This window comes from Mizuhopecten yessoensis, unplaced genomic scaffold, assembly GCF_002113885.1.
Source record: "Mizuhopecten yessoensis strain PY_sf001 unplaced genomic scaffold, ASM211388v2 scaffold11167, whole genome shotgun sequence".
Lineage (NCBI taxonomy): Eukaryota > Metazoa > Mollusca > Bivalvia > Pectinida > Pectinidae > Mizuhopecten > Mizuhopecten yessoensis.
In genome coordinates, this window is record NW_018408913.1 from 110,221 (window position 1) to 131,432 (window position 21,212).

General features: G+C 36.7%; 1 protein-coding gene across 2 annotated transcripts; it reads left to right on the forward strand.

The window, feature by feature from the left end:
• Positions 1–203: 203 nt before the first annotated feature.
• Positions 204–20,672, forward strand: LOC110467246 (cardiolipin synthase (CMP-forming)-like). Of its 2 annotated transcripts, none has more exons than XM_021524281.1 (7): positions 204–735; positions 9,117–9,254; positions 9,447–9,576; positions 9,862–9,947; positions 16,379–16,447; positions 16,828–16,919; positions 17,604–20,672. In XM_021524281.1, exons 1-7 carry the CDS (start codon positions 292–294, stop codon positions 17,704–17,706), a joined length of 1,062 nt encoding a protein of 353 aa, XP_021379956.1. In that variant the 5' UTR covers positions 204–291; the 3' UTR covers positions 17,707–20,672. The 2 variants fall into 2 exon arrangements, with proteins under 2 accessions (XP_021379956.1, XP_021379957.1); XM_021524282.1 differs by lacking the exon at positions 204–735 and adding an exon at positions 6,668–8,040.
• The last annotated feature ends 540 nt before the right edge of the window (positions 20,673–21,212 follow it).

Genomic DNA, 21,212 nt, shown 5'->3' on the forward strand with positions numbered 1-21,212 from the left:
TTCACTTACAAGCGCTTTAAAGGGAGTGACTAAAGAAAACATTCTCTAAACAAAACTCTGAATGGCATTATCTCTATATTGTAAATATAATACTTCATCAAAGTAAAAATTCACGAAAGATTTTAACTCACGTGTCCATTTCTGTAAAATTTGCAAAATAAAAGCGTGTGAACAGCTCTAAACAAAGCTTGCTATATAATCAGAGGGTAAACAAGATGGCTGCGCCCATGAGTTACACGGACCGGTTAGACGAAGAGGATCTCTAATGACTCTTGAACCTCCAGAGTGAAAATGATGCATTTTTCTTGGAACTCTGTTTTGTTGAAATTTTCACGTGTTCAATGCAAAACATGTGTAGAATTGTCATCATTGATCAGAAAAGATAATGTGAGCCTGTCATGCTTTCTCGCGTCTCGAAACCTCAGTACTGAAAGTAACCTTCACAGTCATCATGGTCGGCCGAGTCGGACTAAACAACGTTTGTATATATCCCCCCATGTGTCATCACACAGTTCATTGCAAGGATATATTGGTGAAAGACTAGCCTTGTCGTGCATAAATAATAACAGGTCCAGTAAAAATGCCAATGTTTCACCTGTCATCCGAAGTTTGCACACATACTCTTCATTGCTTCGTTGTGAAAACCGCAAACCAGTTGAAAAATGTCTTGAAGAAACAAATGAAACTCCGCATAAAAGTTCATCTAAAGAAGAGGACCAAAAACTTGAAGATATAGTAAGGTGTTAGGTTTGCTTTTTATTATTATGTATGTAATATTTAATCTATAGATTAGGCCTGAGGAATATAGAAATAACAGTTTATCAGGTTGGGCACAACGGCGCATATGGGTAATAATCCTGCATTTTAAAAATCGCTATTTATATGGTTATTATAAACAACTTTTGGTGGAACGTTTTTTCGTGTTTTGACATTTTCTAGATTTTAGATGTCCCGACTTTTCTAAGGCTTCAAAGGTCGTGAAATACTTTCAAAACCAAAAACTGTTCAACCAAAAGTTGTTTATAATAACCATATAAATAGCGATTTTCAATAACGTAAGTGGAGTACAAAATTTTGATTTTTATATAGGATAGTGAAAGTAGATTTGAAGTGCATTCAACCATAACATGAAAAGATGTTACCCTAATGCGGGATTATTACCCATATGCGCAATTGTGCCCAACCTGTTTCTACTTCATGATATACACATATATATAAAAATATCCACCTCTTCAATATGACAGGTTTTTTTCCGGAACATAGACCACTGAGTCCTCAATCTTAGAGGCTCATACAGTACAACACTTTAAATGAAACAATATGCACACATTGCTACTCCAGAACCACTTGTCTACTAAATTGACCACACCTGATATCTAACTTAACAGAGACTTTCAAATATTAATTTTACTTTTAAGCAAAAATATTACTTCAATAAATTTATTATTCAATAGATACTATAATGAATTCCACCAATATTTTATACACTGGTACTAACATTTACTGTTTTCGACTCTAGTGTACATGTGCATGTCTGCTATATTCCGTCTTTGCGTATTGCAGAGTTATCTTCTCTTGGGAGCAGGTATTGATTGTTACGTCATTGATCTGTGTGAGAAAATTATGTCGTTTTCTCAAAGATTGATGACGTTATTCTCACAAACAAGTGACGTAACAGTCAATACCTGCTCCCAAGAGAAGATAACTCTGCAATACGCAAAGACGGAATAACTCAATCTCTACACTGTCTACTATCATAGTATAGATGTATTCGCTCTGGCTGCTCGGTGTGAAGTGACCAGTGCACCAGGTAAAATGCCAAACATTCAACTCTAGGAATACTAAACCTAGACAATACATACTGGTCAAACAGGTTTCATACCTGCCAACCCTGGACATACTGAAAGAGGGTTATGACCCTCTTTTGAAAATTAAAAAGAGGGTCATAGTGCGCGACGGATTTTTTCGCAACAAATATAAGAAAAATAGATATTAAATTATAACTTAAATATTTTAATGATGTAAAAGTTACATTCTACATTCATTGAACTGTTCTTCCAGCAGATCTAGCTGATCCTCATCCACAATACCAAATTCAAAGCTGAAAAATAAAGGGATTTGTCAACAACACAACTTATAAAATTAATTCATAATAATATATATGATACTGTGTTTTCACAGGCATTTTTTATGTCAATTGAAATGGTCCCGACAATAAGATGTCACATTCTGCTCATATAAAATACCGTTTTGTTTCTGTCAATGAAAATGGTCCTGACAACAAGAAGTTGCACCCTTCTCATATAAAATATCAGTTTTATACGAGTAGGGTTTGAACTCTTATTGTAAGGATCATTTTGATTGACAGAAACAAATCATCAAATGCATGTGCGTGTTTTTGCCTAGAGTGCAGAATGCAGCGTTTGGTCCACGACCACGGGACTTTGTACACTATAACTCATTTTCCTATGACATTTGATATGTGTACAATTATCTTTTCTTTTGGCAATTCGTCTAGTAGAACCTGCAAGTCCTGATAAAAACTTCTTCCTTCAAGAAGACATAACGTTACCTTCAAAATACAATCTATTCTACGTAAATACAACTCAATTATTCGTAAAAAACCTGACTAATAACTTGTCGGCAAGTTCAGTAACAACGTTCTTTATATAAACATTTGTAAAAACAGTTCTAGTACGTATATAAACAACTCACAACTTACCTGTTGGTGAGAAACGTAAACAGGAAATAGATCGTCTTTCTTATGAAGGAGGATGGAAAAGTCTAGAGAATTCCGAGTGACTTCAGTAACTTCTAATATACGAAAAGATTCCGGGTGAAAACGGGTGAAATTGACGAAATCCGGGTCAAAATCGTAACCCGGCGGGTGAAGTTATAAAAGCGGGTGAAAGGCTAAAATCCCAGGTGTAACCCGACGAAATCGGGTCACTTGGCAGGTATGAGGTTTACAAGACATTACATCATATCCGCCAAGTATCTCACTCGCATTTGCACATGCTATTTCCTAGTCCGAATTATGACGTTTTATCGACTTTTTTCATATCGGTCTGTCGTCGATTAACGTCAGAACTCCGGCCCTCTATAATATGCGCCCCGCGCCCGGAGCGCACTTCAAACTGATATTTTAGAAACAAATCGTCACTTTCACAAACGTGTCGCACATGGATCGAAAGATCTATTCTTTATGCACAAGATTAACATACATTACATGCCTCAAACAGCCAATACAATCACATGACTTGTATTTCCCAACGGTATGACGTAGCCCGGCGAGATTTTTAGTCACATGACATTAGAAGGCGGGGCTATCAAAAAACTAGAGTAAAACAGAGTAAGTTTGAAAAAATATGGTTTTAGTGATTGTATTGGCTGTTTGAGGCATGTANTTATGACGTTTTATCGACTTTTTTCATATCGGTCTGTCGTCGATTAACGTCAGAACTCCGGCCCTCTATAATATGCGCCCCGCGCCCGGAGCGCACTTCAAACTGATATTTTAGAAACAAATCGTCACTTTCACACACATGTCGCACATGGATCAAAAGATCTATTCTTTATGCACAAGATTAACATACATAACATGCCTAATAATTCGGACTAGCTATTTCCATGCAAGCTAAAAATTATGTTTTATAACACAGAAGGCTGATTTTCATTACCTGTACATACGGACGAGTATAGCTAAATACTTAATACATATATGATAAAAGCGATATTGTCAAATATTAAATAATAATACTACACACAATTTTGAAATGGCACTATAAATTGCATTATTTTTCTGTTTAATGTTTGGAAATTTACACACAGATGATTTTACAGATAGCACGGATCTGATGGCGACTTTATAGTGCTAACTCACTGATATACTTTGAAGGAAAGGTAACTTTATGTATTGCCCTTCAAGGAAAAAACATCCCCTGTACACACAAATTCCCTCTACACAGAAATGTCATCTCATTATGTATGAATCCCCTTATAATTTTGCAATATTGGTATCTATTCGTATAGATAGAAATTTACATAGTTTGAAGCAGTTGGAGCAAATTTTGTCTCCATCTTGTACATTGTTCTTGATCTCAATTGCAAATTTTAAAAAATGAATGAAAAGAAAATCAACAAAATATTGATGGTGTAACAACATCAATATCATATAAATTTCTAAACAGGGAAAACGTTTTGTTCAAATGACTAAATGTATTTTAATAAGTTTATCACTAAAATTTTCAGAAAGTTTCAAAACTTTCTTGAAATGAAGAGAATATTTTAACTGCTGTCAGGTTTTTTCAATTATGTTTAAAATATTTAAAAAAACATATTTTTTATGATAGTAAGATTTTATTAGTAATTTCAGTATATGTCTCCTTTCCTTCAGAGTTTCATGGAAAACTTCTTTTTATTAAACTTGGTTTCAGTAAAACGATTCATGACACATTTAACAGGTACAGAATATATACATTGTTATTGCTCAAAGTATAGTTCTAAGGAAGATAACTCTGATACATGATATCAGAAACAGTTTTTTTACATATACATTCAGCAGCAATTAAGTTTTCTGATGTAAAATATACCATTCTAATAATAGCCGATGCTCTATTAATTGCACATCCCCTACTTTGGGAGCAAAATACCCTGACAAAATTATAATGGTAAGACATTTGTCATCATGTATGCAATTCATATAGAATCAACTTAGCACACTATGCACAAAAATAAGTTTATAGAGTCATCAAGGGATGTCCTGTTTGTTCAATCTAGTAGACTCCAGTGACTCGCTTTCAATATCATAGGAGTCAAATACCTTAAAACCTTTAAATGAATTCGTCTTAATCGCCTGTAGCATGCTGAAGTGAAGGACTATGATGCTTGACCTTGACCCACATGGGTCAAACCTTTATGAATAACCAAGAAATCTAGGGTAATGATATTTGGCCAATATGTTGTTGATGTGAACTGTAAATGGCTAGGAAGTTTGGGATATGAATGAATGACCTAGACCAACTTAGAAGGTCACATAATTAAGATAAGTCAAAACCTTTCAACAAAGATTCATCCAGTCCAAAATATATTTATTTTAGACAGAGATCCATAATTTGCGGAGTAATGATATTTCACTTATTCATATAAATTTCACCTTTACCTACTTTATAGGTCAAAGAAGAGAGATGAGTAAAAGAGGCCCATTTGATCTCTTGTATTTCAAATTTTTGAAATGTTTTCAACCAAAATGAGATTAAGTTTTTTAGTTGTCATATTACCGAGGCTGTATTCATCCCAAGGGATAGTAAATATAAACTCGATTTATTTTAAAACAATTTTGAAACAAGTTTATATAACTTATACTCATCAACTCTTGTTGGCCCGGATGTTAGTGCACAGGGAGTCATACTGTGGGAGGAAACTGGAGTACTCAGAGAAAACCCACGTGGTCGGGCAGGTGACCCCATACCTTCATGTCCGATGGGGGAATTTAACCCAGTCACCATGGTGAAAGGCACTTGTGCTATCCACTGCACCACCCAACCAAGGGACAATTAGCTTTATTCTTACCCTGTTCCCCTATAATGAATAGCTTGGTATCATCAAAAATACATTCATCACTTAACTGTTATAAGTGCTCATTGGATCAGGTTTAGAATTAGCCTATTACCATGAACTTGGAATGTGTTGAATGTGTATACCACTACCTGAGGGTTTGCTATCAACTGATTCATCTGTGTGTACACTGCAAATGCACAAATATATCCACTGTGAAACATTTATATAATGTCCTTCATTTCATCTACATGTACTAGTCTTTTATAGCCATCAAATTTCAAGGTCCCCCTTTTCCTATTTTGTCTTATTAACTATTGGTTTCTTTTGTGTACACAAGTCAGGTTTTCCTTTACAAACCTACTTCTCCAGAATGACTGAGGATATTTTAAATAAACTTAAGCTTTTGTGACTTTCTGTTTTAAATAGCATGAAAGAAATATATCTAATAGGATTTGAGGCACACTTTTCATTTATATCCTTTATACAACATTTAGATCCCGTATTTGGCCTAGGAATGTTCCTCACATAATTAAGTCCAAATCTCCTCGCTATTTACTTGTATTGCAGGGGTAATCTTTTAAAGATTAACCACTAGTTTCCCTTTGGACCAAGCCTCCCTGTCTGCAAAGGGAGTGCACACCTGCCATTTATACACATTGAAATCCCCGATTTGTTGCATACTAATCAGGTTTAAATCTTTTCACCCCTTCTTATAGATTAGTTAGTGAAAGAGAAGTCTCAGTTTCACTTATTGGGCTATGCTCTTCAATCTCTGTCCCTTGATTGGGGAGGGGGGTGCTGACCTTTATACAATCTCTATCCCTGGATTGGGGAGGGGAGTGCTGACCTTTATACAATCTCTGTCCCTGGATTGGGGAGGGGGGTGCTGACCTTTATACAATGTGTATCTATAAAGCACTTGGTTTTCTTGGCTTAGGGATGTGATTCACACTGAATTTAATTCAAAGCTCTTTATTGTTCAAGTACACTTTTAAAGAAATGTTGGTACTATATACAAACGGATGACTGACATCAAAGTCATAAAATCACCTAGAAATTTTGGTAATTTTTAAATACTAATAGTCTACTTGTAACATAACTTTTTAATAGAATGTATAAATAAATTGTTAATTACTTTAAAAAATGCACTCAAGACACTTGGTTATACAAAAGAATATTTTAGAATTAGCTGATTTTTTTTTATATATATATAAATCTAAGTAAGGGGGAAATTTAGGAATGCATCTGATAGACCCCTGAGATCTCCCGAGATCCTCTCTGTCCTTGTGTGTTTTAAAGTTTGCAGTTGTGTACCTTTGGGAACTAAATTAGCTCTATCTAGAGGCGAGGTGTATTTTGGAGTGTCAGTGTACTTAATCCATACCCACAGTCATCTAATTAGCTGGCAGATATGTACTACAAGTGTCTCATCATCAGGGCAAATAGATCCATCTGTTCATGGAATGGTCAACTTGGCTAATGGAAGTGTGTCTGTTTGAATATTAGGCCATGGCAAATTTTACATTCTGTAGCTTCACTCAAGTATGGCATGGGTCCTATAGTCCGATTCAAAATCTTTTTTTTTTTATTTGCTGTATAGATTATAAATGTCCATTATATCCAAACACAGATAGGTTTGGAGGTTGTGGTGAGACCTACAATGTATCACTTAAAACAGAGATGACTTTTGGTGTGGCCTGTAACAAGGTAACAGCTATTTGATATATGTCATTGTTCATAGTCCCTCACCTGGTGAGTTTTAACCACTATTTGATATATGTCATTGTTCATAGTCCCTCACCTGGTGAGTTATAACCTTTGCGTACCGGTAAGTTGTAACTTTTACTTCAAACTACAACTGTAATGTCACCTATTGCACTTTGAACAGTTTTTGTTATAATTTTGATTACTTCTTGATTATTGATACCTGCGTATAAGGAATGACCAGGTGTACTTTTGGGACATTTTATGTCCTATATATTTTTTATTGTGGCATTAGCAAGTGGGTTTCCAAAGAAAAATATTTACAAATAGAGTCTGTGTCTGATAGATTAATGTTTTCCATATCAAGAAAGTTATCAAAATAGTCATGATCACAAAAACTTCTCTTTGAATATGTGCAGCAAACATAAAGGTCACCATACAATTTGTTTTGCTTCAAAGGATTTAAAAATCTGTCATTACAAAACAAAAAACACACAGCGAAAACATTTAATATAGGAAGTTTTTGTCATCTCATAAATCTTGAAAATAAACACTTTAAATATTTTTTTAACATGTATTTTCTGAACTAAGCTGAACTTATATATGTTTTTAGCATTAGGCAAGAGTCAAGGTATATTTTAACATTTATTTTAAACTTGAAATAAAAATCATGTATGTCTCTATAGTTGTCAGTAAGAACAGTTGATTCAAACATCAGACATGTTGTTGAGGCAAATTCACCTGTTTCGTCAAAGACTTCGGAATCGGTTTTTACAGGTAAGTTTCTCTGATTGGAGGATAGTCCCATGAAAAACCGTTGAACAAATCTTGACTGTACCTTTCCTGAGTATTTTCGACTGGACAGCGGCATAAAACTCTCAAGATATGGAATTTGACATGACTGATTGTCATTGAAACAAAACCTCTTATAATTACCCAAACATGATACATTAATACAAAGGTTCTTACCCATACATGAAATTGTGTTCAATCTGATGTCATAACATATAATATAATATAATTAAGCATATGGATCAATTAGACACTGTAAAACATTAGTAATATATAATGTAGTGTTATGAAAATAATTATGTGTCGATCTAACTATACTTTGTACATTTGATGGTTGTCGAACATTATTTGTATTTACTGTGAAATCACTAATTTTCGAGGGATTTCGAATTTCATTGATTTTGTTGATAATCATCATCCACAAATTCATAGGTCCACGAAGTATTTAAAAATTTGACATATAGCCATTCTCTGTATGAGTGGGTACTCGTAATCCACAAATTCATGTTCCCATGAAATGGTGTTTTTTTGGCGGGGGACCCAAATTTAGGCCCCACGAAAATATCTGATTTCACAGTAATTGGCTAAATTACAAAATAAAAGCCACAATGATGAAAACCACTACATAATGCCCATCATTCTATTGGCTACCATGTTTAGCGTAATTACCACTAACCTATTTCCTTGTCCCTTGGTCCTTTTTAACATTTCCTACACATATCTTGTGAGTGTATCATGACAGACTTGTTTATGCTGCCAACATTCTATAGCCACCCAATGGCAGCACATCATTTATAACAAAGTCGACATATTTTCAGTCAACGAGAATATTTTTTAAACATTATGTTTTCCCATTTTAGCAGCGCTTTTCATTACTTTGAAGTCATATATATCTAATCATATTTTTTTTACATGAATTGAAATATAAATGTTACTAAGTATATGAAACCCTGAAAATAATTGTAATACAGTATATTATGTTTGCCTTCAAAGTCAACAGAGACTCAACACGAGAATCCAAGCATGTAGTAAGTACCAACATTCTATACTTCTTTTCTCAGAAAGAAAATATCTACACTATACCAAACCTGCTGACGTCACTGCGGATAGCTGTGACGCCATACCTTGGCTACCTTGTACTTGCAGGCGAATTTGATTTAGGATTCAAGATTTTCCTATTGGCAGGCCTATCAGATTTTGTAAGTTTTCAATGTTTATGATTGTCTTTATGTAATATGTATTGTTGAAAGTGGCACAGTAATGCTTCATTCATAAACGACAGGTCACATTCAACATTCCAGTTCAACTTACTTATGTGATATGTCCTGTCTTCCCAGTGACTTGTTGAATCCATATGTACAGTTTTGTAGTTTGTTGTTATTCTTCTGCAGCTGGATGGGTTCATAGCCCGTAACTTTGAGAACCAACAGTCTGTGTTAGGGTCGGCCCTCGACCCATTTGCTGACAAACTTTTGGTCAGCATTCTTACCATCACTTTGACAATGGCAGAATTATTACCAGGTAATATCTCAAAAAGCAGTATGAAGTTTAATAATACATGACAAAGTTGACAGTTTTAACATGTTTTGTTACATAATCTGTAAATAATCATATAAAAAATGTACTCATGTTGTTAAATTTCTATTTTATGAATATCATATCCTAATATAGGTGACTTTTACTTTGTGTGAAAATTTAAATAAAATTGTGGGAACATTACACATGTACATGATTAAATGAAGTGTGTTGGTATGTTTTGATGAAGCCTTTATTGTCCCTATTTGGTATATGTCCTATACATTACAGTGCCTCTGACATGTCTGATCATCGGGAGAGACGCCTTGCTGATATGTGCAGGATTCTACTTGAGATACATTACCTTACCTCCACCGGTACGTACATTGTATCCTGACAACTTGCCACACACATTACATACCCATATGATGAATAGTCCGACTCTTATAAGCCCCACCCATATGCTGAATGGTCCGACCCTTATAAGCCCCTAACCAGCAGTTCAATTCCACAGACAGTTGCATGTCCAATCCCAAATAATCCCTAAACAGTTCACTACCCTGTAGTCCATTCTCAATTTTTTCTCTTATGAATAGCCCATGAGTAAAGAACCTAAAATAAACTGGGTGATATATAGCTAGGGTATGCTAATTAATGTATGCTGGGTAATACAGCTAAGTTATGCTGGGTAATACAGTTAGGGTATGCTGGGTAATACAGTTAGGGTATGCTGGGTAGTACAGTTAGGGTATGCTGGATAATACAGATAGGGTATGCTGGGTAATACAGTTAGGGTATGCTGGGTAATACAGTTAGGGTATGCTGGATAATACAGTTAGGGTATGCTGGGTAATACAGTTAGGGTATGCTGGGTAATACAGTTAGGGTATGTTGGATTATAGCAAGGGTATGCTGGGTAATACAGTAAGGGTATGCTGGGTAATACAGTTAGGGTATGCTGGATAATACAGCTAAGGTATGCTTGGTAATATAGCAAGGGTATGCTGGGTAAAACAGTAAGGGTATGCTGGGTAATACAATAAGGGTATGCTGGGTAATACAGTAAGGGTATGTTGGGCAATGCAGCTAAGGTATGCTGGGTAATACAGCTAGGGTATGCTGGGTAATACAGTAAGGGTATGCTGGGTAATACAGTTAGGGTATGCTGGATAATACAGCTAAGGTATGCTTGGTAATATAGCAAGGGTATGCTGGGTAAACGGTAAGGGTATGCTGGGTAATACAATAAGGGTATGCTGGGTAATACAGTAAGGGTATGTTGGGCAATGCAGCTAAGGTATGCTGGGAAATACAGCTAGGGTATGTTGGGTAATACAGTAAGGGTATGCTGGGTAATACAGTTAGGGTATGCTGGATAATACAGCTAAGGTATGCTTGGCAATATAGCAAGGGTATCCTGGGTAAAACAGTAAGGGTGTGCTGGGTAATACAGTAAGGGTATGCTGGGTAATACAATAAGGGTATGTTGGGTAATGCAGCTAAGGTATGCTGGGTAATACAGCTAGGGTATGATGGGTAAGACAGTAAGGGTATGCTGGGTAATACAGTTAGGGTATGCTGGGGAATGCAGTTAGGGTATGCTGGGTAATACAATAAGGGTATGCTGGGTAATACAGTAAGGGTATGTTGGGTAACNACAGTTAGGGTATGTTAGGTAATACAGTTAGGTTCTGCTGGATAATACAGCTAAGGTATGCTTGGTAATATAGCAAGGGTATGCTGGGTAATACAGTTCGGGTATGCTGGGTAATACAGTTAGGGTATGTTGGATAATACAGCTTAGGTATGCTGGGTAATACAGCTAAGGTATGCTGGGTAATACAGCTAGGGTATGCTGGGCAATACAGTTAGGATATGCTGGGTAATATAGTTAGGGTATGATAGGTAATGAAGTTAGGGTATGCTGGGTAATACAGTTAGTGTATGCTGGGTAATAAAGAAAGGGTATGCTGGGAAATACAGTTAGGGTATGTTAGGTAATACAGTTAGGTTCTGCTGGATAATACAGCTAAGGTATGCTTGGTAATATAGCAAGGGTATGCTGGGTAATACAGTTCGGGTATGCTGGGTAATACAGTTAGGGTATGTTGGATAATACAGCTTAGGTATGCTGGGTAATACAGCTAAGGTATGCTGGGTAATACAGTTCGGGTATGCTGGGTAATACAGTTAGTGTATGCTGGGTAATACAGAAAGGGTATGCTGGGAAATACAGTTAGGGGATGTTAGGTAATACAGTTAGGTTCTGCTGGATAATACAGCTAAGGTATGCTTGGTAATATAGCAAGGGGATGCTGGGTAAAACAGTTAGGATATGCTGGGTAATACAGCTAGGGTATGATGGGTAATACAGTAAGGGTATTCTGGGTAATACAGTAAGGGTATACTGGGTAATACAGTAAGGGTATGCTGGGGAATACAGTAAGGGTATGCTGTCTAATACAGTTAGGGTATGCTATGAAATACTGTTAGGGTATGCTGGGTAAAACAGTAAGGATATGCTAAGTAATACAGTTAGGGTATGTTGGGTAATGCAGCTAAGATATGCTGGGTAATACAGCAAGGGAATGCTAGGTATTACAGTTAGGGTATGTTGGGTAATGCAGCTAAGGTATGCTGGGTAATACAGCTAGGGTATGCTGGGTAATACAGTTAGGGTATGCTGGGTAATACAGTTAGGGTATGCTGGGTAATACAGTTAGGGTATGCTGGGTAATACAGTTAGGGTATGCTGGGTAATACAGTTAGGGTATGCTGGGTAATACAGTTAGGGTATGCTGGGTAATACAGTTAGGGTATGCTGGGTAATACAGTTAGGGTATGCTGGGTAATACAGTTAGGGTATGCTGGGTAATACAGTTAGGGTATGCTGGGTAATACAGTTAGGGTATGCTGGGTAATACAGTTAGGGTATGCTGGGTAATACAGTAAGGGTATGCTGGGTAATACAGTAAGGGTATGCTGGCTAATACAGTTAGGGTATGCTATGAAATACTGTTAGGGTATGCTGGGTAATACAGTAAGGGTATGCTGGGTAAAACAGTAAGGGTATGCTAGGTAATACAGTTAGGGTATGTTGGGTAATGCAGCTAAGAAATGCTGGGTAATACAGCAAGGGAATGCTAGGTATTACAGTTAGGGTATGTTGGGTAATGCAGCTAAGGTATGCTGGGTAATACAGCTAGGGTATGCTGGGTAATACAGTTAGGGTATGTTGGGTAATACAGTAAGGGTATGCTGGGTAATACAGTAAGGGTATGTTGGGTAATGCAGCTAAGATATGCTGGGTAATACAGCTAGGGTATGCTGGGTAATACAGTTAGGGTATGATAGGTAATACAGGTTAGGTATGCTGGGTAATACAGTTAGGGTATGCTGGGTAATACAGTTAGGGTATGTTGGGTAACAAAGTTAGGGTATGCTGGGTAATATAGTTAAGGTATGCTGGGTAATACAGTTAGGGTATGCTGGGTAATACAGTTAGGGCATGCTGGGTAAAACAGTAAGGGTATGTTGAGTAATACAGTAAGGGTATGCTTTGTAATACAGCTAGGGTATACTGGGTAATAAAGTTAGGGAATGCTCGGTAATACAGTTAGGGTATGTTGGGTAATACAGCTAAGGTATGCTTGGTTATATAGCAAGGGTATGCTGGGTAAAACAGTAAGGGTATGTTGGGTAATACAGTAAGGGTATGTTGGGCAATGCAGCTAAGGTATGCTGGGTAATACAGTTAGGATATGCTGGGTAATATAGTTAGGGTATGATAGGTAATGAAGTTAGGGTATGCTGGGTAATACAGTTAGTGTATGCTGGGTAATAAAGAAAGGGTATGCTGGGAAATACAGTTAGGGTATGCTGGGTAATACAGTAAGGGTATGCTGGGTAATACAGTTAGGGTATGCTGGGTAATACAGTTAGGGCATGTTGGGTAATACAGTGAAGGTATGCTGGGTAATACAGTTAGGGCATGCTGGGTAAAACAGTAAGGGTATGCTGAGTAATACAGTAAGGGAATGCTTGGTAATACAGCTAGGGTATACTGGGTAATAAAGTTAGGGAATGCTCGGTAATACAGTTAGGGTATGTTGGGTAATACAGTGAAGGTATGCTGGGTAATACAGTTAGGGCATGCTGGGTAAAACAGTAAGGGTATGCTGAGTAATACAGTAAGGGAATGCTTGGTAATACAGCTAGGGTATACTGGGTAATAAAGTTAGGGTATGCTCGGTAATACAGTTAGGGTATGTTGGGTAATACAGCTAAGGTATGCTTGGTTATATAGCAAGGGTATGCTGGGTAAAACAGTAAGGGTATGCTGGGTAATACAGTAAGGGTATGTTGGGTAATGCAGCTAAGATATGCTGGGTAATACAGCTAGGGTATGCTGGGTAATACAGTCAGGGTATGCTGGGTAATACAGTAAGGGTATGCTGGATAATACAGCTAAGGTATGCTTGGTAATATAGCAAGGGTATCCTGGGTAAAACAGTAAGGGTATGCTAAGTAATACAGTTAAGGTATGCTGGATAATACAGCTAAGGTATGCTGGGTAAATAGCAAGGGTATGCTTGGTAATACAGTAAGGGTATGCTGGGTAATACAGTAAGGGTATGTTGGGTAATGCAGCTAAGATATGCTGGGTAATACAGCAAGGGAATGCTGGGTATTACAGTAAGGGTATGCTGGGTAATACAGTTCGGTTATGCTGGATAATACAGCTAAGGTATGCTTGGTAATATAGCAAGGGTATGCTGGGTAAAACAGTAAGGGTCTGCTGGGTAATACAGTAAGGGTATGCTGAGTAATACAATAAGGATATGCTGGGTAATACAATAAGGGTATGCTGGGCAATGCAGCTAAGGTATGCTGGGTAATACAGCTAGGGTATGCTGGGTAATACTGTAAGGGTATGCTGGGTAATACAGTTAGGGTATGCTGGGTAATACAGTTAGGGTATGCTGGGTAATACAGTAAGGGTATGCTGGGTAATACAGTAAGGGTATGCTGGGTAATACAGTAAGGGTATGCTGGGTAATACAGTAAGGGTATGCTGGGTAATACAGTAAGGGTATGCTGGGTAATACAGTAAGGGTATGCTGGGTAATACAGTAAGGGTATGCTGGGTAATACAGTAAGGGTATGCTGGGTAATACAGTAAGGGTATGCTGGGTAATACAGTAAGGGTATGCTGGGTAATACAGTTAGGGTATGCTCGGAAATACTGTTAGGGTATGCTGGGTAATACAGTAAGGGTATGCTGGGTAATACAGTTAGGGTATGATAGGTAATACAGGTTAGGTATGCTGGGTAATACAGTTAGGGTATGCTGGGTAATACAGCTAGGGTATGCTGGGTAATACAGTTAGGGTATGTTGGGTAACAAAGTTAGGGTATGCTGGGTAATATAGTTAAGGTATGCTGGGTAATACAGTTAGGGTATGCTGGGTAAACAGTTAGGGCATGCTGGGTAAAACAGTAAGGGTATGCTGGGTAATACAGTAAGGGTATGCTTGGTAATACAGCTAGGGTTTGCTGGGTAATAAAGTTAGGGTATGCTGGGTAATACAGTTAGGGTATGCTGGGTAGTAAAGAAAGGGTATGCTGGGAAATATAGTTAGGGTATGCTGGGTAATACAGTAAGGGTATGCTGGGTAATACAGTTAGGGTATGATAGGTAATACACGTTAGGATATGCTGGGTAATACAGCTAAGGTATGCTTGGTAATATAGCAAGGGTATGCTGGGTAATACAGTAAGGGTATGCTGGGTAATACAGTTAGGGTATGCTGGGTAATACAGTAAGGGTATGTTGGATAATGCAGCTAAGGTATGCTGGGTAATACAGCAAGGGAATGCTGGGTAACACAGTTAGGATATGCTGGGTAATACAGTTAGGTTATGCTGGATAATACAGCTAAGGGTATGCTTGGTAATATAGCAAGGGTATGCTGGGTAATACAGTTCGGGTATGCTGGGTAATACAGTTAGGGTATGCTGGGTAATACAGCTTAGGTATCCTGTGTAATACAGCTAAGGTATGCTGGGTAATACAGCTAGGGTATGCTGGGCAATACAGTTAGGATATGCTGGGTAATGTAGTTAGGGTATGATGGTTAATGAAGTAAGGGTATGCTGGGTAATACAGTTAGTGTATGCTGGGTAATAAAGAAAGGGAATGCTGGGAAATACAGTTATGGTATGATAGGTAATACAGCTAGGGTATACTGGGTAATAAAGTTAGGGTATGCTGGGAAATACAGCTAGGGTATGCTGGGTAATAAAGTTAGGTCATACTGGGTAATACAGTTAAGTGCTGGGTAATACAGTAAGGGTATGTTGGATAATGCAGCTAAGGTATGCGGGGTAATACAGTTAGGGTATGTTGGGTAACAAAGTTAGGGTATGCTAGGTAATACAGTTAAGGTATGCTGGGTAATACAGTTGGGTTATGCTGGATAATACAGTTAGGACATGCTGGGTAATACAGTAAGGGATAATGCAGCTAAGGTATGCGGGTATGCTGGGTAATACAGTAAGGGTGTGCTTGGTAATACAGTTAGGGTATGATGGGTAATACAGCTAGGTTATGCTGGGTAATACAGCTAGGGAATGCTGGGTAATGCAGCTAAGGTATGCTGGGTAATACAGTTAGGGTATGCTAGGTAATACAGTTAGGGTATGCTGGGTAATACAGTAAGGGTGTGCTTGGTAATACAGTTAGGGTATGCTGGGTATTACAGCTAGGTTATGCTAGGATTTACAGTGTGTTTTATGTTTCCAACAGAGGAACCTGAAGAGATATTTTGATGTGAGTCATGCCACAGTCACTCTCCTCCCATCTACACTCAGTAAGGTAAGTATAACATAAATAGTATAACAAACACGTTCAGATTTATTCAAATAGTTGGATTAAGCCCCTAAAATAGGTTTTGTTATTGTAAGATGATAGTTTTCCATGATTGTATGTCAGGTAACTTAAACTGAATCATGGAGTTTTTAATTCCCAAAAGCAATAATTACTTAATGTTAATCCATCATATATATTAAATGTGTCAAACAATACTCTATGGGGATGAAAAACAAGTTCCATACCTATCAAATATGTGATATGCATTCATTTGAATACTGTGATCGTGTTGTACAAAATGGGTTATTTAACTTTTCCCACTTTGTTGCTGTGGTAAATGAATGTATTTATTATGCATGAAGTCTGACTGTATGTATACTGTTCAGTGGAACACAGGACTACAACTGTGCCTGATAGCTGCTTCCATGGCTGCTCCAGTGTTTGGCTTTGTGGACCACCTATATCTACAGGGACTCTGGTATGTATCACTTACATCTCCGTGATGCTAAGCAAGGGTATTGTTATCCTGTCTGTTTTTTACTCTCTAGTGGTCAAAGGTCAAGGTCACTTTTAGTGAATATCAAACTTTACCATCCTTCTCCTTATCATCATTATAGCAGTTGTGTTTCTTAAAAGATTTTGAAGTGACTTCAACAGGATGTTTGTCTTTGACTAATTTGAATATGCTACATGTATATTCAGTCAAAGGTCAAGGTCACCAATACTTAGACTAGAATTTCACTGTCATACTCCTTCGACTATAATTGTGATGTCATTGCTTTATGACATCATAATTATAATAATGGGGACCACAAGCCAATTTCCTGAGAATGACTCTTGTTCTTTTTATTAACTTTTTTTATAGCATGATTTTAAGTACTTTGATAGATTTGTTTGTAAGGTTCAGTCAAACTTTACAGTCAGCCGAAACATTTCATTGCAATAACAGTCATTATCTTTATACTTTTGTCCTATGCTGATCATTTTGAATTTAGAACATGACATTTTCATTAAAATTGATTTACACTTAGCCTTAAGTTGTATGCATTGTGATACAAACATGTAATACCATCTAAGATTAAACTGGATATTGGTGAGTGATCAGTACAATGTATAACCCACCTGTATGGAAAGGCTATACATGAATATTGATTTTTTCCAGGTACCTCACAGGAGCCACTACCGTGGGGTCTGGGATACAGTATGTAGTCAATAGGAATAAATACATCAAATTCACTCAGGAAAAACTCAAACGAAAGATCTAACAAAAGGATAAAACAAGTGCCATTATGGGTCCTGGGAAACAGAGCACTAAGGTCATAAGAAACAGGCTGTAACCAAGACATGGAGCAAGATGTAACCAAGGGTTACATGAAACAGGCTGTAACCTAGAGAGCCATGCTATAGCTCTGAATATGGATCAGGTTGTAACTAAGAGTTACATGGAACAGGCTGTGACTATATTATAAGTGTGAAAATGAAACAGTGTGTTTCAGGGAATAAAGTGGAACTTCATTATTAATTGCAGATTTTACAACGTAGGGGAGGTGGTGGTCTTTATCAATCATTATGTCTTATATTATTGACACTGACTGAAGTATCATTGATAATGTTTTATGGGGATATAAGGATTTATTCAACAGACATATGTGAACCCACATGGCCTAATCTTATTCCCCATAGGTTCTGTTTTATATGGGGTTAAAAGTGACTTGGTAGGACCCCCAACTCATACAGGTGTGGTGTTCTCTGTGTGATTATATATAACTATCTAGTGCTTTGTATGAGACCCTTAAGCTTCATGCCACTAAATTTATACTTACCAGTATATTACCGGTATATGTAAGATATGGTGAAGAGCAGGTATTACCTGAAGTTGTTGAGACACAATATTTTACTGTTTTCAGCATTATGTATTATTTTTGAAGATGTTTTTATAATTTGATGCAGTTCATCCTTTCCAGCAAGTTTGGGCAAATTGAGAATGATGCTCATAGACTTTTTTTTTTTTACATATCGGTATATGGAAACTTTAAAAGTTTAATAGTGATAATTCAGTATTGTTTCTATATGTTCAGTATACAGACATGCAGGATACATGCTGAAATACAGTCAAACCTGTCTTAATTGAATACACTACTTTGTCATGATATGTAGATTTGTATTTCCAATCAAAAAGAGTTCCAAATCAGTGTAAATGTAAAATTTCGGTTAAGAACCAGAACTTGTCCTCCATAATCAATTGCTGTAAAACGTATAATTTACATGTGTATTGAGAATAATGGAACAAAACAGCAAATTCTACAATGTTCAAAATTTGTAAACACAAAACACACATCAATTTTTCACATTTAGGAAAACAATAAAAAGTTGCTAAGGATAGGTTACATGAAGGCAACTGAAAATCATGGTAACTGGGCATATTGGACAGGGAATCGATGTATACAGGTCCCGGCCGAGACACCTACATTTGTGTAAGTCAATCTGCAAATTACCTCTATGGCCTATGCAGATTGCTGGATATTTTGGAATTTCTGCTTTTGAACTGCTGAAATCAACATTAAAATGTTTTAAAATCACCTTTTTGAACCTTTGAATATTAGAAGACTTCTAAGACAAAGCTTACAGTACTAGTATACCAAAATGGTGAACTATGATAATTTATGTGCCATCCTTACTGATTTTGATGACTTTGAAAAGTTTACATACTGAAACAACATAAACACGATTCCCAGGGTTGACCTGCATTTTAACATCAATGACCCTCCTACGCTGAGAACTGGACAGGTATGAAGGTCGTATAAAACGCCCCTGAAAAGCGGTGGTCCATACAACAGGTTTGTAGATACATAAGACTAGTGGTCACAGAATAGAGGGTTGGTGTTCAGACAAGTTTGGTCGTACAATTTATAAACATTGTATGACAATCACTCTAGTATTCTGTTGGTGATAACAAGACTTATTTGTTACTGTTTTGTTGACATCTTTTGGGACATTAGGAAATGTGAACATGATTTAATAACAGTACATATCCATTTCTCCAAGTTTAAAAATTATTTTGATCCTGACACGTTTATGCAATTGCATTTTGAATGAGGAAATTCTGATATTGCTCAAAATGGTCCAAAATACTAGTAAAATGTATGAATAATGTTTCCCAAAAAATTGGAGTTGTAGTTTCTACTTCAAAAGTATTATGTGTTGGTATCATGTATGTGTGTGCCTATTGCCCATATCTTTCGGGACTTCTTTGTACATGTATAAATGACACTGACAACTATCTGTAAATAGAAATTGCCAATAAGGTAATAATTTATTACAAAAGTCACGAGAGAAGTGAATCGGTTTTTGTTAACCAACTTTGTACAATGTACTGTATTACATAACATTTCAAATTAGCTATGGAGATAGAAATACTCCTATGAAAAGTGTAACACTAAATTTGGTGATGTCCCTGTATTATTGATTTGGTACAGCATGTATCTGTACGATGTAGATAGGAGAGTCCCATGGCAGACAATCATTTTTCCCCTTTCTGCTACAAACTGTTATGTTAGAGCAAAAATGCAGTGTACAGTACGTTTTGTGTTGACCCCATTTAAGTTTCCAGATAAATGTACTGTATACGATCCTCTTGACACGGCCGGCTTTCACACAGTTTGTTGCCCAATGCTGATCCATGAAGTTTTAAGAAGTTCAGAAAAATATTTGCATTCAGTCAGTTGAGATGTTGATTATGAGGGAGGGGGAAATATAGATATTGGCCTTGTCAGAAATAGCATTTATTGTGAGGGAGGGGGAGCTATAGATATTGGCCTTGTCAGAAATAGCATTTATTGTGAGGGAGGGGGAAATATAAATATTGGCCTTGTCAGAAATAGCATTTTTTGTGAGGGAGGGGGAGCTATAGATATTGGCCTTGTCAGAAATAGCATTTATTGTGAGGGAGGAGGAAATATAAATATTGGCCTTGTCAGAAATAGCATTTATTGTGAGGGAGGGGGAAATATAAATATTGGCCTCGTCAGAAATAGCATTTATTTTGAGGGAGGGGGAAATATAAATATTGGCCTCGTCAGAAATAGTATCTATTGTGAGGGAGGGGGAAATATAGATATTGGCCTTGTCAGAAATAGCATTTATTGCTTAAAAATAATTGTGATTCTGATCATCACAATCATACTCTGTTATTGAATATGAGAAAATATTTTCAAAAATAAACAAAATTTCAAAAGATTCCAAATGTTTGTGTTATTACTTCGGCGAGTTCTTTTAAAAGCCAGTATTTTTGAATATTTATATTTAGGGGGAAACTCGAACTAACTTCATAATTTGCCATTAAAGAAAATTTGTGATTGTAATCAAATATGCCACACCATATTACATGAGGGCAATAATAAGATTTGCGAGATTATCACAGAAATTCGTTTGTTTATCATACCCACAGTTAACATATTACAGCTAAGTTGCTTCCCCATTGGACAGACAATATTGTGCATCACATGCACTATCTGATAGTCAAGCTTCAGCATAAACGCATCATTAATAATTTAATTGAATCTTATTTTATTTCCTAAAGCAAAATTTTTAATTTCTGAAAATAAAAATCTTGACATGTCATTTTGAAATAGGTATTCAAAAGAAAGAGGAGCCACAAATGAAAATGTTTTTGCACATTTTAAATTTCATCCCAATAATACTAGCATGCAAGACCTCTTAATACTTTTTTTCAGTCATATTTGTGGCATCTGGAAAGAAAATTGATTTCCAT

What these genes read in the sequence shown, in the direction of transcription:
- LOC110467246 (XM_021524281.1), top strand. Translation starts at nt 292, where the DNA reads ATGATGCATTTTTCTTGGAACTCTGTTTTGTTGAAATTTTCACGTGTT. An exon ending in ACCAAAAACTTGAAGATATA is followed by an intron (nt 736 to 9,116) that starts GTAAGGTGTTAG and finishes TTCTTTTCTCAG; the next exon opens with AAAGAAAATATCTACACTAT. An exon ending in ACATTACCTTACCTCCACCG is followed by an intron (nt 9,948 to 16,378) that starts GTACGTACATTG and finishes TGTTTCCAACAG; the next exon opens with AGGAACCTGAAGAGATATTT.